The 24,971-nt window shown below is 42.0% G+C and overlaps 1 protein-coding gene across 1 annotated transcript in view; it reads right to left on the bottom strand.

Annotated features, from left to right (window-relative positions):
- Nucleotides 1–13,551: 13,551 nt before the first annotated feature.
- Rad23b (RAD23 homolog B, nucleotide excision repair protein) overlaps nt 13,552–24,971 on the bottom strand; it is a 43,712-nt gene continuing 32,292 nt past the window's right edge. Inside the window, exons 6-10 of the mRNA XM_060379933.1 lie at nt 22,878–23,005; nt 21,591–21,726; nt 20,471–20,598; nt 19,545–19,748; nt 13,552–15,237 (exon numbers count right to left, since the gene is read on the bottom strand). Coding sequence (XP_060235916.1) covers nt 15,124–15,237; nt 19,545–19,748; nt 20,471–20,598; nt 21,591–21,726; nt 22,878–23,005 — 710 coding nt within the window. The 3' untranslated portion in view covers nt 13,552–15,123. The remainder of the gene's footprint in view (nt 15,238–19,544; nt 19,749–20,470; nt 20,599–21,590; nt 21,727–22,877; nt 23,006–24,971) is intronic.

Here is a 24,971-nt window from a genome sequence, read left to right as displayed (position 1 = left end):
AGAGTGGATACAGGCCAGGAACCAGAACTTAGCTTACAGCCTCTGTCTGTTTGTTCTACCATAGCAGGAGCACAGGGTTCCCTCTCTCTCCACTCCCATTGACCCGTCTCCATGGCAGCCTGTTAAGGATTAAGCAAGTCAGTACAGTCTTCAGCTTGCAGTTCTGCAGGTCAGTTCCACCAGCCTTCTCCAACGAAGCCTGGGCAATCCAGGATGCTTGTGCCAGGCCTTCAGGCCAGCATCTTTTCCCCTGACGGGTTTTCCAAGGCTCCAGAGAAGCCAGCTCTCACTCACCTGTCCGGTCCTTCCCTGTGAGCCTCACCTTAGAATCTGTGCAGCTCCCCCTCACCACAAGGGGGCGAGTCAGGGCTGACCGAACCGTGTTTCTCCCTTTCTCCAGACTGTTCTGAAGAACACTCATTCAAAGTTGCTTCCTTCTACGTCTTCAGTGTCAATGCAGTAGCATTCAAAGGCTTCAGGCTGCAGATCCTGGGGTACTCAGGCCCCAGGTGACTGAATGGGCAAGTTCTGATTTTTACTTTGACACAGTGTCTGTAAAAACAACTGCCACAAGGGTGTGGTGGTACAGCATTCAGGAGGCAGAGACAGGTGGATCGCTGCAATTTTGAAGCCAGCCTGGGCTACAAAGTGAGTCCAGGACAGCCAGGGCTCTGTTACACAGAGAAACCCTGTCTCAAAAAAAAAAAAAAAAAAAAAAAAAATTCAAAAACAAAATGAACAAAACCTGGCACAAATAATCCTCTGCTGGCACTAAACACGAAAGCCTCTAAAGAGCCTTTAGTATGCAAGTGGGGTCTTAAGGGTGCATAGGAGTTCACTAGAGAAGAGAAGTTACAGAAGTTCTAGGCAGGAATGGTTAATGTGTGTAAATACGCTAGGATACACAAAGACTTGGATCAACAGGCCTAGGCCAGTGCTTTCAGTGTCCAGGTTGAAAGCCAGCCAGTGAGTCAGGATGCGTCTCAGCTGGTAGAGTTTGCTTCGCATGCACAAAAGCCCTAGGTTCAATCCCAAGCACCACGTAAACTGAGCACGGTGCTGCATGCCTGTAACCCCAGTCCTTAGGAGGTGGAGGCAGGGAGACTAGAGTTCCAGCTCACCACTGTGGGCAGTGTGTTTTAGGTTAAAGCCAGTAGGGGATCCAGGACACATGACGCTCTGGTGGGAGGGGTGAGGTGAGATAGAGGGAGACAGGCAGACCCAAAGACGAGGAAGCAGACGACAGAGAGCAAGAGGAAGAGAAAGCGCTCTGACCTGGGACTCCCAACAGTTGCGGGTTGAGGATGGAAGAGCGAGTGGGCACTGCTGAGGCGAGACAGGCAGGATTTGCCTTCAGAAGTGCGCCACGTGCCACACTGTAGAAAGGAGGAAGACAGATGGGACCAGATCTTCACGGTCAGTTTGGGTGGAAGATACGTCAGGGGCTGGAATCTCCAACATGGATGCCAAGAGCAAAGGCCTCACCTGGAGAGAGGACACCCTGAGAGAGGTTTGCAGAACTCAACAGTGCATCCCTGGGCCAGGAGTGACCTCCACCAGTAGGAAGGGACAGACTTAGTGACTTGTCTTTAAAGGGCCACTAATGAGACACAGTCATTGCCTTGTCTATCCCAAAACAAATGTCTCCTGTTTTTAATAAACCATGATCTACCTCAGGGATCAGAATTCACATTTTGAATGGCAAACAAGATTTTTGTTGATCCTGGTTAAAGTAAAACTGGCTTGTAGCAAAGGCAATATGATCTTTAAAAAACCATATATATATATTCCAGGTCTATAAATACTGCCAACATGTCCCTTCTAAAGATGTTTGGACTTAATTAGGAATGTCCAACTTTTCATAAAGTTGGGGAATGCCAGCTCAAAATCTGTTGAAGACTGGGTTTTAGTTCCATAGCTACTTATATGAATATGGGAGATCCTCTCCAGCATCTCAAAAGCAAGACATGCTTGTTTCAATTTGTGTTCATCAGCCAGGAACAAACAATGGGTAAAGATTAAAAAAAAAAAAAAAGAGTGTCTGCATTGTTCTTGATTATGCCAGTTTAATTAGAAGCATCCCACACACACTGAAAGACCCTGCCCTTTACTTACTGAAATACATCTTAGTTTGGTGCATATGATTATCAAGTCAAGAATATTTAATACTTCTCAAAAAATAAAATGAGCGCTGGTTGGGAGCCCAGCCGAGCAGTTTGCAGAAGGATTTTCTGCAGGTGGGGAAGGGGGTTACTGAAGCTGTGAACACCCCACAGGCTCCCAGAATCCTGTCTCCCAGCAGGCTCCTGCAGACAGGAGGCAACACCTCGTTTTTCGAAATCATTTCAGTGTGCAGCAGAAAACCCGTAATCTGCCATGGCAACACTCAACTTAAGGGTCCTTGACCTTCCTTTTTCAGCTTTCACTTACCTACATTAAATGCCAAGATACTTTGTTTGTTTCTTTCTTTCTTTTGTTTGTGTTTTGTTTTGTTTTGCTTTGCTTTGCTTTGTTTTGGAACAGAGCCCAGGCTGCCTTAGAACTCACGGTTCTCCTGCCTCACTGCCGGGATTAGAGGCCAGTGCCAGCAGGACTCAGCCCAGAAAGTTTTTTTAAAAAAAATATTCACCTAAAATAAATTTACCACATAAATTTTTTTTGACATTCTTAGCATGATTTACTCTGCATAACCCTTTACAAAATGGAGACTTCATATGATCTTACAAGTACAAATCACGCACATAGTTATAAAAGTGATGAAGGGAATTGTTGAATTCAAATTGTTCACTTACCACATAAAATTTTAAAAATACCTTTTCATAAAAAGTAATTTTTTTTTTTTTTTTTTTTTTTTGCAAGGGCTGGAGAGATGCCTCCAAGGTTAAGCATGTACACTGCTCTTACAGAGGCCCCAGGATTGGTTCCCGGTACCCAGCTGGGGGGCTCTCAGCTGCTGTGACTCCAGCTCCAAGGAGATCCCAAGCTTCTGGCATTCTCAAGCACCCGCAGTCTAGTCACATACACATAATTTTTTTAAAAAACCCATAAAGACAAATCTTCTTACAATCTTCAAATAATTTGAGAGAAGAATAGATTGTTGCAGCTTTGCCTATCCCTGTGCCTCCTGGTTCCACCAAGGACGGCCGGAGTCTCACTCTTCTTGTTCTCTTCTGGTGACTATGACATCACCTCGCCTACCCTCTGGGAAATGTGCTAAACTCTGAGTGGGTCTGAGAATAGCTCATGGAGCCTTAGTGTTCTGACTTTCCGCCTCATGGACGAGTGCTCCTTTCACATTTTAGAAGCTGCCATTCCAGCAATATCTGTCAAAGCAGCAAGGAGGGTAAAAGTGTGCCAGAGTGATGGAGGATGAGCTCAGAACATGCAAGGGACAAGAACCCCGGGAAGGCAGCGACCCGAGGGCAACTCCAGAGCCAGAGCACTTTGGTTTGTCTCCCCCTCTGCTGTACGGTAGGCACGTCTGTCTATAAAATGGTAACAATGCCTCCTAGAAGCAAAGCGTAGGGCACAAGGTACGGCCCCAGACTTGCAAAAGTTAGGACCCTTTCGTCTCCCCAGAACAGGACCTCACGGTGACAGCAAAGTCAAAGTCTATGTCAATCTGTGGTGGCCTGTATTTGCTTCTGGAGCTTGAGTTAGTCCTCAATGCCTGGCAATCTTGAAAACTCTGCCATTAACATCATAGAACTGTAATCTGTAACCTCTGTGCAATGTGGCTGTTAAAACTAGCCAGGCAGAATTGAAGTTGCATTAACAGAGACATGATGGCCAGAACAAGGGAGGCAAGAGCTGCTCTTGCACTCAGAACCCTCCCTCAAGTATTCATGGAAAATGGACACGGGACTTGGCAAACAGTTTTAGTGGGCCACATTCCAGTTTTTCAAAATGTTAAATTCAACCAGAAGATAGCAGGTAGTCAGAGAGAGATTCACCAAGATTTTTCTCTTAACTTTTCGTGTGTCCATGATAATACTCACATGAGGAAGTCAAAAGACAACCGGAAGGAGTCCATTCTCTCCTTCCACCATGTGGATTCTAGAGAATGAACTCAAACCCTCAGGCTCAGCAGGAAGCTATCCACTCTTCCCGTTCTGTGCATAGCAGTCTGGAAAGCCATGAGAGAAAATGCAGGGAATGTGAGAAGAGGAAGGCAGGCCCCCACAGCCCGCTGGGTTCTCTGCTACATCTGACCTGATGGCAGCTGACTGGGCCAGGCCACTGGTGGCACTGCTCAGTTAGAGTCCAGTTCTGTATGGAGTCTCCTCTGTCTAGTCTTTGGCTGGCATCGGTCAACTCTCAGATGAAAGGCATAGCATGAATTCCATGGTCCTACCCAGGCCTCCCTCTTCCAGTACTGCATATTAATGAGCTGAACAACACTTTTGAGTCAGGGTTTCACATCCATGGCAGACACTGAATGGGCATGCCAACCGAGGTGAGACCCTGGTGGAAATTCTAAGGGAATCAGTGAAGAGCTTCCTGAAGGGGCGGTTTATAATTTAGACCTAGAAGTGGGGATATCAAGAAGATGGGGACTAGTCAGAATCAGGTGTGGGCCCGAAGCGAATGGCTGTGAACTAGAAAGGCTGCGTTGGGCCAGAGCAGAGGTGAGGCAGACAGCAGGACTCTGGGGTCCACGAGTGCAGTTTGTGATCCTGCCATCTCCCTCACTACCCCTACCCACAACACAATAGAGGAGGTAACCTCTAGGTGGTACACAACTGGAGCAGGCCAAGCAAGGCCTCCCCTGCACCCATGCAGAGGCCCATTGGCGGAATTCGAAATTAAAGAACCTAAATGCACCCAGCCTCATCTTCTATTGAGGTAGGAATGTGGCCAGGTGTTTTGGCTCCTGCCTGTAATTTCAGCACCCAGAAGGCCAAGATAGGACTGCTGTGAATTTGAGATTAGCCTTAGCTAGAGTAAGATGGTCTGGAAAGAAAGTAGTATGAATGTACTGGCCAATCAACGCGGCAGAATGACAGCTGAGTGCCTGAGGAGACGGGCAGATGGGTGAGCTGAAAATCCTATCAAGGATAATGTTGGACCATTTCCCCGCTCTCCAAGGAATTCAAAATACACAAAAGCTGGATTTAAGTCTGGAGAATTAGATAGTAGTTTAGCATGGTACTATACTCTGCATTATCAACGCACAAGGTATATATGTATACAGACATACTCTTCGTGCAAATGTGTAGTAAGTGTCAGATGCAGAAGGCATAGTAACCACACAAAAAGAAACTAAGGAGACTCTCCAGGTAAGGAAACCAGCGCTGCAGGGGAAAGGACAGAGTCCAAGGCTCTGATGCTAAAAGTGCAAACACCTAGGATTTACATCTGTGCCAGAAAGTGAGGAACTAGTCAGACAGGCTGGGGCCTGGCACTTGTCACACCTGACAAGTCCACCCCTGAAATAGGAAGTAACAAATTATCTACTGTGAGGAAAAACAGGAGGCCAAGGCCTGCAAAGTACCAGAGGGAAAATGCAAGAATGCAGGACAGTCCCTACTAACAAATGACTGTCTGAAAGCCACAGATGGCCACCGTTACAGTCAGAATTGATTGAGAAGCATCAGAGGATACCAAAGCAAGTAGGTGACAGACAAGGCATTCAGAAAAGGCTAACTCGGATCCCCATCAACTTGTTAACTCTGCCACAGGTTAGCTTTCCCCGGCAGGGCCGCCTCCTTCAAGCAAGGAAACATCAAGGGATACAAACTAGTCACTTCACAGCAGCAATCCTCATTTTTCTCTGACAAGTGTGTGCCCAGGTCCAGCGATAAGTGACATTTCATGGCAGCTGCCTGGAAACGTGAAGCCATGGTCAAAGATGAAAGGGCCTGCATTGAGACAAACTAAAGGCCGCGTGTTAACTGGTCGGGACTCTGGCTAGGGCAGACATTCGTGGGCTAGCTGCAAAACTGAAAAGCGTTCTCAGAAACGGACATGAGGTTATGGCAGTTCTTTGTTTATTTCCGTGTTTTCCTGCAAGTTAAATATATTATGTTAATTAATAAATATATTACATCATTAAACTATTGTTTAATCATATATGTATGCATATTTATATGGTACTACATTTGAAAAAAATGGTGTAAAATTATAAAAGCCACTTTGAATTGCAATACTTAAGAATGAGTAGGAGTCGCTGGGAATAGAGGTGCATGCTTTATGTCCAAGCGCCTAGGAGGCAGAGGCAAATGGATCTGTGAGTTTGAGGCCAGTCTGATTTACGAAGAAAGTGCCAGGACAGTCAGAACTACATAGAAAGACTGCCTTAAAAAATATAGAAGTTAAATTTTTAATAACTAATTATATGGTTTTTAGTTTCCCTGGAACTAGAGAAGATATATTAGTCAAAAATAATCAAACAAATCTAACTGACCAAAAGAAAAATCAGAACAAACAAAAACCCTGAAACCATATACTTAAAACTGTACATTAAAATGCTGAAAAGTTATAGAAGTTACTCCAGGCTCACAAAATACTTAAAAAAACAGTACCCCATGTTCTATGTCACTGTAGACATTACTTCCCCAGTAAACATTTCTCAGTTTTGAGGTGACACAAGTGCAGCCATGTGTAAACAGCTTTTGAACGCCTAAAAAAAAAAAAAAAAAAAAAAATCAGTTCTCAAATACTTTCGGAGTTTGAAATGAGAGTGGGAGCTGTTAATAACCTAACCCAGCAACTGGGCCAGACACTGCTTTTGTCTTCAAAGTAGCAGTTCAGCTCTAAGGACCCACGTGAGTATGGAGGGCTGGAGACAGAAAGCAGCCGTGGTGGTTGGTCATGTCAACAAATGACCCAGCTAGGGGAAACCCCAGTCGGCAAAGTGCTGTTTCGATGTGTACAAGGATCTGAGCCAGTATCTCAACCTTCCTAATGCTGCGACCCTTTAATACAGCGCCTCATGTTGTTTCTTTGCTACTTCATAACTGTAATTTTGCTAGTCATTATAACGCAAGTATCTGATAATGCAGGATATCTGATATTCACCCCAGTGGCCGAGAACTGGCCTAGGCAATCAGAATTTGAATCTGTGGACTTACAAGCTGACTGCTCTCACCAGTGCGTGTGGCTATAACACAACGGTTGTGTTTGTTTTAATTCAGAAGGGGTTTCTTAGCCCAGGCTCACCTGGAATTTGCTTCACAGCCAAGGCTGTTCTGGAACTCTGGATCCTCCTGCCACCACCTCCTAAGTGCTGGGATTTCAAGGTGTGCAACATAGCCCTGGGGGGAGAGCCTGAACGGAAGACAGGCAGGTGCAGGTAGTTTGCTTTCTGGAGCTGGGACATCCACTCTGCCCAGCCTTCGCCTACCAGTACTGCCCACTGCAGTGCCTTCTGCACCAGCATAATCCCATTCCTACACGGCAGCCTTTTGAGGTCTCTAGCCTTGGACTGAACCACTCACCACTAGCTTTCCCAGTTCTCCAGCCTGTAGACTCTCATGCCCGTCTCTCAACCTATCTTATTTCTCCATGTTTCTGGAGAAAGCAGACTCACAAAGCCTCTAAAGGGCTAATGAAGCCGGGCAGTGGTGGTGCACACCTCTAATCCCAGCACTTGAGCAGCAGAGGCAGGTGGATCTCTGCATCTACAGAGCGAGTTCCAGGACAGTCAGAGCTATACAGAGAACTCCTGTTTGTAGAGGACCGAGGGGGGAGCTAATGAGAAATCAGGATGTAGATCCCCAATCTTTACACCATGGCAAATGTGAAAGTTGGTTCTCAGTCCATGATCCATGAATCCTCATCCAACACACACAACTAAGTATGGATCAAAAGTATGCTAAGCCAGAAATGCCAGGACTTAAACAGAGCGGGAACAGAGACAAAGCCACCCTGGCCTGCGAGTCAGGAAACAGGCCAGCCAGAGCCATAGACTCAGGTGCAGACACATTCTTCACACCCATCTCAACTTGCACCTCTGTTGACCATGTGCATTTTGTCTTGCCTAAGATAAAACAACTCTCTAAAGGCCGCCATACTGGCTGTTGCAAGTCATCTGCAGGGATAGCATGGGAACTGAGCAGGTTATACACAAAGACATTTCTATATGAGGGGCTTAGGCACCGAGAAGCAACTTCCCATGGGTAACAAGAAAAGACTTGCACAACACATAGGGAAATGCATAACCAAGGAAAGAAGCCCTGAAAACAAGGCCATTTAAAGGGAGCAAGAACAGGACAGGAGGCACTAGTCTGGATGCGGGCTTTTTAGTCTGTTCCTGGAGGATGAGCTAGGATGGCGAAGACCACACCACACACAGGTTTCTTTGGTCTCAGCCTCCTCTGTGCAGTGAGAACATAATTGGAGAGCACAGCTGTTAGTATTTAGGCAGCCTGCTTCCGGGTTGCCTAGTAACCTATGACGTCACCATGTGTCACCCACCAGGTAGACGCACCTGGCAGGCACAGTTCAGCTGCCCAGAAGCTATAAATGGACTCCTGCCTCTTACCTCTCTCTCTTGCTTTTTCCCCTTTCTCTGTCGGGGTCCTCCCTCCCCTCTGCCATCATGCCTCACTCCTTCTCACTCCCTCTCTCTCCCCATCTCTATCCAATAAACTTAAAGAACTACGACTGCAAATTAAGTCACTCATCTCATGGATGAGCAAGTCCTCTAACATGACTATATATATATATATATATTCCTACAGATGCAAACATGACCTCACTGCTATTTTAATTGAACAGCTGAGGATGGTCCAGATAAATACCATACAGGAGTTGGTAAAAATATTGAGAGGAGTCTTCCTGATAGGCTCATCTACAAAACAAAACTATGTTACAGACCTAGATCTTGGCTGCTGCTCTGAGGCTGCTGGCATTCCTGCAGAAAACAAACAAACAAAAATAAACAACAACAAAAATAAAACAAGAGATCTGCAATGCCCCATCCCGCAAGGGTATATCCAAAAGTCAACTCTGCCAGGTAACTATTTCAAATGCAGCCAAAGGGACACTGGTCCCATGGCTGCCTCAATAAGCTACATCCTGCCTGCTGGCAGACTGGCCTCTGGAAGTCAAAATCCTCCCATGCAGGCTTGTCCTCTGTGCCCAGCCATGGAGGTTCAGCCAGCACAAGGGCCACAGACAACTTCTAGCCTTTGAGCTCCTTGGCCTGGCAGAGGACAAATGGCTCCTAGATTCAGCGACCTCCACCACCCTCACTCAGCCCAGGGTAACATTGCAGGTCTGTTTTAAGCTCACACTCAGGTCCCACATTCATATTGCAACTTCTGTCTTGGGAGGCTTCAGATGCCTTCTCAGTCCTCTTCAAATGCAGGAGACCAGGCTTTAAGCCTCACTACAGCTGTTACTGTCAGGTCTGGACAGTCTGCTCTGTTATCAGACTCAAGAAACATGTCTCAGATGTAACCTTTTACCATCCCTTTAGCTAAAGGACAATAAATGTTCATAGCAGTCTCACCTATGTCTCATAGTCAATGATTAAATACAAGGCCTAATTCAATACAAAATACAAAAGTTTAAGTTATGAGGACCTAAAAAAAAAGGCCTTAAGATTGGTAAATGCAAATTATAAAGACTGCAAGGTCTAAGGTGATTTAAGGTACCCTAAATAGGTAAAAATGCTTAATATTTCCTCCTGTTGCTATGCTACTGTTATACTGATGGCCCAGAGCTTCGGCCTCTATCAATAGAGCCCTGATTTATTAATCTAACTCTAATGAAAACATTCCACTATACCACCATCATGGTTCCAAGCTGAAGATTTTTAAATCTCCTTTGGTTTGTCTTTTAAGTATAGACTGAAAAATTGTTCCATTGTGCTAGACTTACATATATCCAGCCTTCTGCATAGAGAGGAGCCTCCCTTCCATAACACGTAATCCCACTAAAAGTAAAGATCAAGTGAGCATTTGCCCTTTCTACTTCACGAAAGGCTTCTGCCTTTTCAGAGCTCACCTTAAAGAATGTTTATGTTAATATAAATGTGTATGTCTACTGCCTTTTTCCATAATGTGTATTTCAGTGCAGATTACAATTGTGATGCTAACAGGTCTAAAGGTTTATCCCCTTTGTGAAATCTAAAAGGGATTTTTGTAAGCTGCAGGAAATCTACCTCTCAGGTCAGTTAGGTTCCAGATAAATACTGCACTGCACCTACTGTCTATCTCAGAGGGTGGGATTCTTCCCCTTTCCCTGGTTTTGGGGCTTCCCTTTCCCAGATACTCTTATGCTACGTTCCTACATCCAACTGGTGAGTCTTCACTTCTGGTTGGCACAAACGCTTCCTACCACTCTTGCCCAACTACATCCAAACCCTTCATCTCCCTTGGGTGAGATTTTTCTCTCACCAGCAACTGTGCCCTTGGTCTCTGGCCAACGCTAGCAAGCTGTTGGAACAGATTATACCAATCTACGGAGTCAAATCTTGCTCTTGGGACGCCTTGACAGGTCACTGACTCCTACCTGCCCAATGGGAATAGTCTATTTGCCAGTTCCTCCAGATTCTCCTCTGGGATGTCTTCTAGGGAATTTCAGATTTCTACACCTAGCACCTGCTTTAAGGGCCTCTAAGCTTACACACCTCTGCGACCAAACTTGGCCTCACGTTCCCTTGGATGATAGATCAAAAACAAAACCTTTTGAATTACTGCCAGTGATTGGGTGAATGGAGGTTCCCTCAGGTGAACTGAGGATCACATGTTCAAGTCTCTTCTTTGATAAAACCTTCCACTTGTTTGCTCTCCCACAAGTTTTAAATGTACACCTAAAAAAAATTTCCCCACAACCTACTTATGTACATGTTCCAGTATCCTGCCAGACTCGGGTGCTTCCTACATACGTGACACTGCCAAAGCAGCTACCACAGGTGTTCCAGTCTAACCTCGCAGACTGCATCAAGCTGGACCTGCACTTTTATCTTCCAGCCATGAATGTCCTCGCACACCTGGACAGCATCAAAACAGCCTGCTCTTTCTGGACTTGGCCAACATTTCAGTCTGTTGACCTCCTGCACCCCCCCCCCAACAATGGCCGCAGTGTCAGCAGGAAGTAGTCAGAAGAGAACCTTCACCTGTCACCCACTTATCAACAAAAGGCTGAAATGGTGTGCTTCTGGTCCAGGACAAGCAGCTCCAGGTTCTCCAGCATTCCTCAGTCCTTATCTGCTGCAATGTGTGGCCAGCCACTCCACCCTCTCCCCTGAACTTTACAGGGTAGGGGCTTCCCCTCTCCTTACCATGTAATCTGGACATTTTGGAACTCCTACTTATTGCCAGCCAGATACACCTATCCTTGTTTGTGTAAATCTGCCTAAAACATACCTGATTGGTTAACTAAATGGCCTATACCTGGGCAGGGCAGAATGGGGTAGGTGTGGCTAGGTTCTTGGGCTTTTGAGGATGGAAGAATCACTGGACAGAGAGACAGGAAAAGAGAAAGGACACCATGATGGGTTAGCCTGCAGGGGGAGGAACACATGGGACTGGGAGGAAGGACTCCAATAATGGTGTGGAAAGGCCCTGAAGAATACAAGCAAGCATTTGTGATTATGGATGGAAGATAGGATGATTAAGGTGGATGGTATTGGATGGGGGCTGAGAGATGGATGGTGAGGATATTCAGTGTAGGTAGGAATATCTGCCCAGCCCAAGGTAAATAAGGCAATTATAAAATCTAACAGGTGTCCATCTTATTATTTGTCATAGTAGGTTAGATAATACCACCATGATAATCATAGGACTAATAATAAACATACAGTCCAAAAGCCATTTTTTAATCTGATACAACCATCCTTCTATTTCCAAACCAGTCCGAGAAAAGGACCCAGAATCCCAGTCATATCACTCTCTTTCCTTTTATCCCATATTATGATTGCAGGCTCCCAACTTCCTAACACCGGGGTGCTCTGGACTAATTCTCATCCTACCTCAAGGACAAGAACTGGGAAGAAACTTCAACACAGATTGAGGCCAGAAGCCCAGCTAGCACACCATACACAAGATGCTCCTAGTGGAGATGCCAAGGATTTAGGAGTTGGTGATGTCCACATGAGAACCAAACTAGGCGAAGACCCGAAGCCATGTGTCCTGGCATGACAAGACAGAAACTAAACACGGTAACAAAGCATGGACAGAGACTAGGGAAGGCTGAACATTTTCTGTGATGAATCAGGAGCTATTTTTAGACTTTGTAAGCTTGACAGTCTATTCCAAGAAATCCACAGAAGACAGACTTAGCTGCTAAATGGGCCTGGATTGAGCACCTGCAAAACTAGATGGACAATGAAACGTGCTAATTTAAACCCCATAGAACTTCATTTTTGTAGTATTTTAAAATGTGATAACTCAACTGTGTTCAGAGGCACAAGCCTTTAATCCCAGCACCTGGGAAGCAGAGGCAGGTAGATATTTTGAGTTCCAGGACAACCATTGTTACAGAGAAACCATCTTGAAAATCCAAAAAATAAAAAAGGGTTAAGACAATTTGGGGCTTGCAGTGGTTAAGCAGATTTTGCTTGTGTGGTCATTGCTTTGCAGCCTCTGCTTCAGAATAAACCAGAAGAGATGTGGTCCAGAGAGTAATTCCTGCTCTCTGGTTGAGTTATTTTATCACCCTTAGGCTGCATATTAGAAACAGGGAGAAAATGGTAATTCTGTGCCATCTATTAATAAAAGTGTCTTATGAACCTTCCGCTACAGTCCAGCAGGTACCCTGCCACTGCGTCCATGTGTTTGGTCAAGAACCAAGACCCTGAGGCTGGTCTCCTAAAGATACATAAACCAATATCCAATGAGGTCATACTGGTGATGAAAGCAATGTAATGTCACTTCCATGTAAGCTTGTATGTAAGAATCTTAAAAAATGAGAAATGTACTGTCAGGTGTGTTCAAAATACTTTATAATCAATTCTTTGGAATCCTAGCCATCTAGCAAAGAAAGGAGGAACATTTTGGTACTTTTAAACAATGGAACAAAAGATTTGACCAGAAGAAGGTAAAATAATTTTACAAATATAAATTCAGGCTCCTCTTACTTTCTGCAGAACAGCTAAACAAAAGTACTAAAGATGCTAGTATATCTCAAATGCAAGACTCAGAAAGTCCAAGAGACATTACGAGATTTACCTCAACTATCTGTTATTTAACAATAACAGCAACCGGCACAAAAGCCCACTTCACTCATGTATGGTGTCTCAGTTGAGGGAGAAATGGTCACATTGGCTAGAGTTGTCCTCTCGAAACCATTACTCCTATTACTTTCAGGTTTGTGTTCAAACCTGACCTGACACCACTAACTTCTGCTGTCAATTTCCAGAGAGAAACAGCAGCTACTATGTTTATAAGCTTCCTGTGCTGTAAGAACAGCAAGTGGAAGCATTCCCTATCCCACTGGAAATGTGTCACCCCCTCCCCAACCCACTGCTGCTCTCTCTTTAAAGATGCATTTTACCAACCCTGTTTTGCATGATCCATTGTAAAACATACAGGCAATACAACATCCCACAGCCTACCACGCTTAAGAAATAAATAGATGAAAATTAAACATGGTACATCATGAAGGAAAGTCACGGTTTCATTTATTTTCATGAAACAGGTTATGGAACGCATGACGAGAAAGCTTAAGAGTCACCAAATGGTGCTGAGCACACTGCAAGAGACTGTACAGGGGAGGGGTCTGCAAATCCGTCTCCTTCCATGGGGTCAGATGGTGGTAAATATTACTTCTTTCAAGTCTTGTTTATGTTCAGGAAAAGAAGATTTGACAAATTCAACAGGCTGATACCAGGCCCCTCTTTATGATCAAAGAGCAATGCCAATGAGGAAGTTTCCAAACAAAACTATGATGAGCAAAATCCAAATAAAAGCCAACACTGTGATTGAGATTTTTCTTTTAATATACCATGAGATATCTTGATTGTATATTTTCCAAAGTACTTTCCAGCCACATCTCCTAACCATACAAAAGTTTTCTCTCATTTTTAGATGCAGTAAAAGATGCTGGACTGTAGTTCCACCCACTGCTTCTCTTTGAAAACAATGTAATACTAATGGATTTAATGATAATACATTCTTATCTAATAAAGAAAAACATCCACAAGTATCAGAAACCCAGCTTTGAGAGAGTTGCATTAATTTTGAACTGAATCAGCTTTTGTGGGTTTTTTTGTTGGTTTTTTTTTGTTGTTGTTTTTTTTTTTAAAGGCAGCAGTTTGACTCACAACTTGCTGATCAAACACATTTCTACTGAGGAAAGGGAAGGGAAAGGAGATTGAATGCTGCATTTCTTCATTGGCCCCAAAGTGCTAAATTCACAAAGGGATACATCAAAAGCAAACATGCAATGGTTGTTTTAAATCTTTTACTGCAATACAACAATGAAGTAAACAGTAATTAGACACCTACCAATTTTCCCCAAACAAACAAAGAATGTAAACAGGAAAATAACTCTGCCTATATGTATACAGCTTTTCAAATCATGTTAGAGGGTCTCACATTCAATAATCAGAAAAATTTTAAAATAGCAGTAATTATTTTCATTTTAAGAAAAAGTCCCCTTTCTACCCTCCCCACCCCAAGCACTGAACACAAAGTATGGGCTTCCTTTTGCATCGATTTCATATTTATGTGAAGCAGGAATAACAACCATCAGTAATTTGGCATTTCTGTTTGCAGATGCTCCAATTTTTTTTTTCCAATTTCAAAAAGCCATTATCCAGTGTTGTCATTAACACAAAATGCAGATTCTAGGTAGCAAAGATTCTTTTAGAAACCAATGTTAAGTCAAAGAAAAGAGAAAGCAGGGCATCACACTAAATTTCTGGATCTAGTACACTAGGAAGAATGAAACCCAGGAAAAGTTACCTACTGCTTAGAAGAATAAAGACCTGTAAAGGAGGATGTTTGGTTGACTAGTAGTTTACACTGTGTGGATCTGCAGCATCTGCTGGTTGAAGCAGACATGCACTGTATGTATCCCTGCCCTATATCCTAGCTCCCTCCCTCCCACCCCACCAACTTACTACCATATACCAAATAGTGTGGATATGAGCCCAAGTCACCCCAGACAATCCAGTGAACAAGGTTAGTGTAATGCACTGGTGTGAGTACGAGGTACAAAAGAGTCCCTTCAGTCTTCATCAAAGTTCTGCTGTAGAAGAAAGTTGGCAGCCAAATTCTCATTCTTCTCACAAGCAAAATATGCTTGAATCACAAGTCCTTCTGGAAATCCTAACGCCTTTAGCTGGAAGAAAAGGAAGCAATTAAATTCAATTCATCAATCTTGGTATTTCTTGTCTGCTTTATATACTAACGGTTGCAGAATAGTCACTTTAAATAGTACCACAGAAAATGCTCATGAAAATTTCACAAGTTTAGCCCCATTTGAATCTGGATTCACTGTTCAACACTCCTAGGATGGATTTGAATTTCTTTTTAATGTTTAGAGCTAAGAAGAATAAACTAACAGGCACTGTATGTTAAGTACTTTCTGACACTTACACTAAAAGTCAGTAAGTGAGCATGTAGAAATATAGGTATCAAATGGCTTTAGTAAGGGAAGGTTTAAGAAAGGGGAAGAACACATGGAAAGAACTTAACTTGCACACCAACTTTTTATAAAAATAAATGTTTCATTTCTTAATGCACTTGTATCTTTCAAATGTTGCTCTCTAGCTCCTTTCCTTATACAACACTTTATACTAGAAATGTGGGTGATCAATTACAGTAGTACTGCAAGATATATTGTGAAATGAAGACACGGTCTTATATGTACTTAAATTTATAGCATATTTCAAACACCAATATTAGCTACTTAACCTCATTTACAAACTATTAAAATTACCTGAGATCCAATACTCACTACTTTTTAAACCTTCAAACACCCAAGCCAACTAACAGCTCACTTTACTACATACAATTATTCCCAATCAGAGGAATACACTCCCCAACTGTTACAATGTCACAATAACTTTCCACACTACTTAACAATGACTATTAAGAACTGGAGGAGAAAAAACAAAAAACAATTCAGCACAAGAAGCTATTTATAAATTGAAGTAGAAAAGCTCCAAAAATGAACTTATTATTTTATTATTTAATTTGTATCCAGATTAAAACTAGGTTAGCTGAAGTAACAGATCAAGAGATAGGGGGACGGTCGACAACCCAATGACACACATCAAGATAGACTCAAAGACATAAAGATCTCATAAAATGTAAAGACAGAGAGCCATGCAGACAATAACTCAAAGACAACTAGAGCAGCTGAAGTTACAGGACTGATACCAGAGACGAAGGATATTTCTGTGACTTAAAGGTGGGGAGGGGCACAAGAAAACATGATAGACATATAGGGGGCCAAAAAAATACACCAACCAACCAAACAAACAAACAAAAATAATACTGAAGAGAAAAATTAGCTGTACCTGGAGATGCTACTGCCACCACTATCAATAGCAGGATACAATCAGAGGACCAACAAAGAAATCAGACATTAACCAGCACTGTATGGCAACTGGTCATGATAGCAGGAGAATGTTTAATAAGAGCATTACAGTCTCAAGAATTGTGCTTCAGAAAACTGCATCTTTGACCATTCAGTTCAATAAGAAAATGGAAGATTCAAGTTGCTAAAGTTAAGGAGTAAACATTAAGTAGCAAACATTACTACTTTATTGACAAATGAAATGTGTATGAGATGAACTTCCCCAAAGGAAAATGAAGGGCAACTGGTACAGTCTATCAGCAACTTAAAGATTTAAGACCAATACTTAAATTCTTCCAAAAACCTTCCTCTGCTCATTCTGTGGGAGCAAATTCCCATTAGGGAATTCATAACTAGTTAATACTAGTTATGAATATGGTATAAAAACCCTCAACCAAAATACTTGGAGACTGAATAAAAAAGCATTATCTACTGGTTAGTGAGATTTATACCAGGAATGCAACGTTGATTCAATAAACAGAATAAAGTACTTCTAAGAATAAAAGACAATCCTTTAATAAACTTTGAAAAAGTATTTGACAATATACTGCTTGTTATGACAAAAGGTCGAAACCTGGCCCTAAAAGGAACTTCCTCAATCAGAAAAGTCCATGGAAATAAACAAGTGAATTCCGCAAGATCAACATGTAAAACCAAACTGTACTTCCTTGCAACTAATAATGAACATTTTGAAAATAAAAAGAATAATTTCCAACATCATCAAAAAGAATAGTTCTTAGGAATAAACTCAAAAGTAGTACAAATTTTTAATTGTTACAGCTATAAAATGCCACTGAACATGCCTTGGGAAGAATTAGGTTGTTTTGAGATGATCTCATGACTTAGGATCCTACAGCCAAGATTACCATCCAGGTGCTGGGACCACAGTGGGGGTGCATGCTACAGACCCAGCACTTGCAAAATGGAGGTAGAAGAAATCATGAATTCAAGGTCATCCTCACCTACCTATCAAATTGAAAAGCACTACATGCTACTACATAGTAAGACTGCCTCAGATGGCAAACTCCAAAACAACAACAACAACAACAACAACAACAACAAAAACCCAGAACATTTCTCAAATTTAGCAATCGTTAAAAGTTTTACTCCCAGAAACCCAACACGCTGATTCTGGGATTTACATAAGATGATGGATACATAAACATTTTGGAAACAAAACTGGAGCAGCTGACGCATGGTTTCATAGGCCTAGAAATCTGCAGTAAAGGGAGTGAGGAATGAAGTACTGGCCTTAGTGGCTATGGAGACACATGGTCAAAGCATATTACAACTGAGTCCAAAAGTAACCCTGCATATCCACGTACCGCTGACTTTATAGAACTCATAAGGTCAAGGCTTTTTGACAAATGATGTTGGGATACATGGATATCCACATGCAAAAGGACAGATCCTCACTCACAACCCAGACAAAAGAAACTCACAATGGATCACAGTGACCTGTGAATTCTTTTGAAGAATTAGTAAACCTTACTTTCACTTGGATTATTAAGCAATGTTCTATATAACAGCAATAAGACAGACAAAATCACAGAGAAAAAAAAGATAATCTACAATGAGAAATGGGAAAATAACTGAAGCCTAAACTCAGAAGAAAATTAAAGCCAGGCATAGGGCAGCACATCTTTAATTTCAGCAGAGATCTCTGTGAACATAGGGGTCTATCTGATTACCATCTCAAAACACCATGCAACAGTGAAAACTATGCAAAAAAAAGGAGAGAGAAATGAAGTTACTGATTCTGCCATCACAAAATCCAGGTTATCACAGTGCCCCAAACCTGCACTGATCCACTTGTTGAGGGCAGAAAGAAAGTCAAGATAGCCATGTCTCATGTTTATTGTACACCACTCTTTTTTTTTCTTTCTTAATTACACTTTATTCACTTTGCATCCCCCCCACCCCCGTTCCCTCCCTCCTCCAATCCCAACCCCTCCCTTCCTCCACCCTCTTCATGCATGCCTCTTCCCAAGTCCACTGATAGGGGAGGATTTCTTTTCCTTCCTTCTGATCCTATTCAATTAGGTCTCATCAGGAGTGGCTGCTTTGTCTTCTTCTGTGGCCTGGTGATGCTGCTTCCCCCTCAGGGGGAGGTAATTAAAGAGCAGGCCAATCAGTTCATGTCAGAGACAGTCCCTGTTCCTATCACAATGGAACCCACTTGGATACTGAACTGCCATGGGCTATATCTGTGCAGGGGTCTTAGGTTATCTCCATGCACAGTCCTTGGTTGGAATAGCAGTCTCAGGAAAGACCCCTGTGCTCAGGTTTTTTTTGGTTCTGTTGCTCTCCTTATGGAGTTCCTGTCCTCTCCAGATCTTACTGTTTCCCACTTCTTTCCTAAGATTCCCTGCACTCTGCCCAAAGGTTGCCCATAAGTCTTAGTATCTACATTGATAGTCTGCTGGGGGATGTAGCTCAGTGGTACTGGCATTGTTTAGAACTTGTTTAAGCAGCCATGTTGAGAGTTCATGGGTGCAGTTTTCTGTCATAGCTAGAACAGATAACAAAGTAAACACTGAAATACAGTAGTAAATCTTGTTTTATTCATCAAATGGCTATCAATATTTACTTTCTCTTCATGTGTATTGGCTACCCAAGTTACTTTACTTGTCAACTTCCTTTCTGGGCATACATTTATATACAGATGTGTGTGAACATATATGCATAGACTTGTAGAGATCCCAGAACAATCATGGATGTAATTCTATTGGCTCAACCCACCTTGTTGTAATTAATGTATTTATTTAATATTTTGGGGACAGCAGTTAAGTAAAATTTGAAATATGAAAAATTTTTAAATAGGTGTAATGCTTCGTGTTTTTCTTAAATTTTACAACAGTGAAAACTTTAATCTATAAATACACATACCTGATTTACTCAAGAAGGCACTTTGCTGCTATAAAAAGCAGAGGCGGCAGCAGCCCCTGGAGCAAGGCAACAGAAACTTCCTGGTAAACAGAAATGCCACAGCTGCATGCCAGAAGCCACTAGCCCAGGTGCTACAGTAGCCTAGGAACTCAAATTGTACTTTAACTCACACTCACCCGTTCTATAGCTTCTTTTTCCTGAGGTGTTACTTGAATGTAGTTCATGTGCCCACTTCCAGCTTCTGCAATTCCTCCACCTCCACCTCCGCCACCTCCTCCTCCACCTCCACCGCTGCCTCCTCCTCCTCCACCTTGACCACCTGCTTCCTGAACTGGTTCATTTAGCATCTGAATAAAATGCTCCTGGTGTTGGCTAATTTGCTGTAGTGATTTAAAAAACAAAAGAAATAGCACACTGACCATAACTGTCTTCATAAAGAAAGCAATTCTAAATAAAAGAAGAAAAAGCTAAACCAGGCATGATTCACACTTTAATTGCAGCACATAAAAGGCAGAAGCAGAAGGATCATATTAAGTATGCTTGAATCCCATAGTAAATTTGAATTTCAGGCCAGCCCTATCTAAAAGGACCAGAAAGAAAGAAAAAATTTAAGTGATTTCGTACATTATTATTAAAGAAACACAAAAGTTCTGGAAAGTAAATGGAGAGAATGCAAATTCCTTTGAAAACATTCCACTCACAAAAACAACATTGAAAGCTACCATAATCCTAGAAACAGAAGAGTACTTACTCTTACCCATATCTTATTTTCCACACTAGTAGGCCATTCTGTGCTGTACAAGACTCAGATATTTCTGGGTGTGAGCATGAAATACGTGCACAGGTAAGTTTCCAAGAGGCAGTGTCCTACTAGTAGCATGCTTACGAAAAGTGATCTACAATGTTAAAACACCCTCTCAGACACTAATACATTAATGTGCCTTAGAAACCAGGAAGAGGAAATAAACTACCAAATGCAATTAGTTAACCAACATAAACTGATTCAATCTTTGTATCTCAACTCATATAGGCTCTGGGTTTAATTACAGTACAAAACAAAAACGTTATAACCCCATTTTCCAAACTAACATGGATTAGTCACCTGTAGCAACTGTGGGTTCTCCCGACCTATCTGCTGTAGCAGAGCTGGAAGCAGGGAAGGATTCTGCTGGATAATTTGTCGCATCTGTTGAAACTGAGGCTGATTCCGTAAAAATTCAAGGGGGTGGCCTGAAACAGATGCAACCATTTCAAAACAAAGAATAGTAAGTACATGTAACAAGAGATAGTTAAACCATCATTCAGACAGAAAATAGCTTACGTGAAATGACTTCTCTGGTATCGCAGGGAAAATAAGTCACAAACTCGTCAAACCCCAATGACCTTTGCTCTATAAAAGTTATACTACTAGCAAAGGTCAGAACATTGAGAAGCAAGCACACCCACAATGCCCTGTGAGCCATCACAGAAAACACAAAAAAACTGGTGTCCTATCAAAATAAAAGGTTATCATGTTATTGTAGTTGCTCACAAATAGGAAACACACACATATGTATGTACGTATATTTAAATGGATATTTAGTCCCATATTATGTGTAATATTAGTAATAATATTAATAAATTAGTTTCTGAGATTCAGAGACTAAGTTACCTAGTAGGTGATGAACAGGAAATAATAAAATCTGAGCCTTCTCTTTCCACTATAATGAAGTTCCAACTAACTGCCAAAATGAGAGCAAGAAGTTCTCTCAACAATCAAAAAACAAACAAAACAAAAATAAGTGTTTTCAAAATTAGCCACTCAGATTTTGGTGGCTTTGAAATTATACACCACCACCCTCTTAAGCATGTACCTGGCTCCTCAGGAACTCTGCAGCATAGGCTAGGTTCCCTCAAACTCAAGAGATTTGCCTGCCTTTGCCTCCGTAGAATTAAAGGAGTGTGTCACCACACCCGGTCTGCAATACTGCAATCTTAAAAAGGTTCAGAATGAACACTGAATTCAAACCATGAGTCATCTTTTCTCAGAGTCAACTAGTAGAGTGAGCTCTGACAACACTGATATGCACTAAAAGCAAGCTGGTCTCTTGACTTTGAGTGAAGACAAAAGGCAAGACTTTCCTCAAACACTCTGGGAATAAATCTTACCACTCAGGTACTTCACATTAAATGACCTTACATGAAAACTCAACAACATTTGCCACTTGAAATAGTCACTTTACCTCCAGAACTTGTGGTTGTTGTTGCTGTTGTGGTTGCTGCAGCTGCAGCTACTGCTGGAGACTGAGGAGTTCCAGTACTCGCTGCCTGGGGAGGAGGATCAACCACAGCCTGACTTTCTCTATCTCCAGGGATTCCCTGCCAACAAAATTTCCAAGCTTTAAGACAGCTCATAAATACACAGGCTAAATATTACATCTATACCTTATTAAATACCATTATGTAAGAAATGTCTGCTTATTAAACCTTACAAGTGGCTCAGATACAAGGATGTAGTGCAGAGCAGCATTGTTCAACAAAACTGTCCACAGTGACACACGTTCTGTCCAGTAACAGCCACATCCATGTCCAATTAAACTCTAAGAACGTTAATAACTAAGGTGCTCATTCTTCATGGGATTCCAGTCCACTTTTGCATTAGACTTTCATAAACTGTCACTTGGTGAAACAAGAAACTGGTGGCCAAGCTAGAAAGTCTCCTCTACTGGCTCATGTTTCTGAGCAAGTACCATCTAGAAAGTGTCACACATAAACAGACTTAAAAAACTGACAAAATAAGTATGAATATTTCAATAGTTTAAATTTCAAATGATGCTTTTTATGTTTCAAGCATTTATCTTTTGAAACTATTACAGCTTAAAAGTACACTCAAGACTTTTTATTTTGATGCACAGGATTTAAACAAATGGCAGTTGTACCTATTTTAAAAACTCATAAAATTCTTGGACTTTAACAGATGGTAATGAGTCCATTTCCTGTTAAACAGAAGCCAAACTCAAGGAATGAAAAAGCGGTGGCTAACAGGACACCTGTACTGCAGGCACTCAAAACAGCTGGGGCACGGAGTTCTAAGATTAGCAGCAGATCCAAGGTCCAGATCCCAGATCTTCCATCAAATCCCAAGAGAAGTTAATGCTGCTTCCTCACAGAGGACAAGTAAAATTTTGCTCTAAATAATTCATAATAGATCACACCAGCAAACAGAATCTAAGGTGTCGGTCTATTCATTAGAAAGATGCTTCTCCAGAGCTTCACTGGCCCATAAGGCTCTACCCCAAAGAAGGTCCACTTTATAACTCATCTCACATTACTTTCTAATTAAAATAATTTCAGAATCATTTCCAGAAGGTTAATTTTCTCAACAACATGTGAACATTAGGGGTTGGGAGAGCAAACTATGCAGCATATAGCACTCTCCACTGAATTGTTAACTTATCTATTATAATCTTAATTTCTTTAAGAGTTTGGTATTAAGGAGAATGAAGACACAAGTTAAATATACTTCTCACCATTAGAAGATACTCCACAGCTCTGTCAGGGTTGTTGAAACTGGCTCTCAGGGCTGCAATTACTTGCTCTCGTTCATAACCCATTGACATGATCTCAGTTACCATATTCTCGTAAGACTGACCAGTCACTAACAGATGTGTGGGGAACAAGGAAAAAGCACAGGAATAGTCAAGAAACATTCTCTCCATACTTCTTGACTGTAGGTGTCTATAACGTTGCATATAATACTGTGCTATGCAAAGACAATTAACAGCATAAAAGTCAACACATAAGCAAGTAGGTAGAATGGCCTCCCCTACAAAATGTTCACATTCAACCCCAGAACCTGTAAGTTTGTAGATTAGGTGACAAAGGAAAGTTAACCTGCTTATCAGCTGACTTTCCAGATGGGCCCAATGTCATCAAAAGGGTCCTTAACAGTAAAGTGAGACAGAAGGAAGGTTAGAGATAATGAAGGCAAAGAAGGGTTAGAAGATAATGATGACCAGAGCTCTGAAAGCTTCTAGAACCTAGAAATAATAAGGAACTATGTTCTCTCAGTCTCCAAATCACATAAAGTAGTGCTGACTCCTGGTTATCAGTCAGCAAGATTAGTGTCAAAAGTTCTGACCTACAAAATGGCCAGAAGACAAATTGTTTTACACCATTAAGTATGTGATAATTTATAAATGCAACGGAAAACTAGGTTTTATAAGCACAGTAGAAATACTAGAAAGGTACAAATACAAGAAAGACTTCACAGGTCAGGGAAGGCATTCTGTTAATAAGACACAATTCCGGTAGTTTGTTCCCTCCCCCCCCCCTCTGTGTAACAAGAGTCCTGGTGTCCTGAACTCACTTTGTAGACCAGGCTGGCCTCAAACTCAGAGATCTGCCTGACTCTGCCTCCCAAGTGCTGGGATTAAAGGTGTGCATCATCATGCCTGGCTTTGTGGGTTCTTATAATCTCACTCTTTGGAAGGCTGCTGTGAGTTTAAAGCCAGCCTTGTCTACATATAAAGTCAAGCTCTATCTCACAAAAAACAAGTCCACTTTTTTATATATTTCAAGCTGTCAATTCTGGTGCAAGAAAACTGTGCTCTGTTTTTTCTTTTGATACACTGTATTTACATTGTATTTTCAAATTGATGGGCAAAGTTACAATTTCATATAAGGGATACAATACATGTATTGTAGCTGTGTCACAGGGCCCCAGATATATGGTATATGGTAGCTTGCCTAATGAAAGCTGCTTCCACTCTCAACTCACCTCTGCTAAAACTATCTTCATTTCCACTTGGGTTGTGGGTACCTCTGCCTTTCTTGCCACCTCCGAAAGTGGAGGGATTATGGTCTCCCTTCTCTAACTCTGCCCAGTAGTTTAACTGACCAGCAGCCATGTGTCACTCACCTATAAACAACAGCAAGCACACTGGTGCAAAGCAAGAAAGGGAACAAGACACTTGCGGCAGCTGAAGATTTCCCATTTGGAAGCTTAAATAAAGAAGCCCACAAGTTCAGAGGGGGATGAGTAGCACAATTTTATGTGGGGAATCCCTGTGACATATGCATGGTATTTTTAGCCAGTCCCATAGTTTAAATGTTTAACTATGGCCTAGAGCAGAAACACAGGAAACAGTAATTAGAGCCAGGAATAATATTTTACTAGAGTGTTTGAGAAGAATGGTTACAGACAGAACAGGAAAGGAATCTCAAAAGTCAAATGGGAAATTACAGCAGGGACTCAGCTGGGCATGTGGTACATACCTTTAATCCCAACACTCAGGAAGGCGGAGGCAAGTGGATCAATGTGAGTTAGAGGCCAGCCTAGTCTACAAAGTAAGTCCAGGACAGCCAAAGCTACACAGAGAATCCCTGTCTCAAAAAAAAAAAAAAAAAAAAAAAAAAACAAAACAAAGCAGCAGCAACAACAACAACAAAAAAAAAAAAAAAAAAAAAAAAAAGAAGGGAGCAGGGACTTAACAGAGCACGACCCTGGTATTATAAAGCTGAAGTGGAATGATCCAGTGACATAAAGGCATAAATATAAGGGTACCACCATTCCTAGTTGTTGGCTCCTTGACAAAATCATAACGTGTTCTGTCTTCTACAGA

Source organism: Meriones unguiculatus, chromosome 3 (assembly GCF_030254825.1).
Source record: "Meriones unguiculatus strain TT.TT164.6M chromosome 3, Bangor_MerUng_6.1, whole genome shotgun sequence".
Classification (NCBI taxonomy): Eukaryota; Metazoa; Chordata; class Mammalia; order Rodentia; family Muridae; genus Meriones; species Meriones unguiculatus.
Note: the sequence above shows the minus strand (reverse complement) of the source record. Positions and strands in the feature narration are given on the sequence as shown.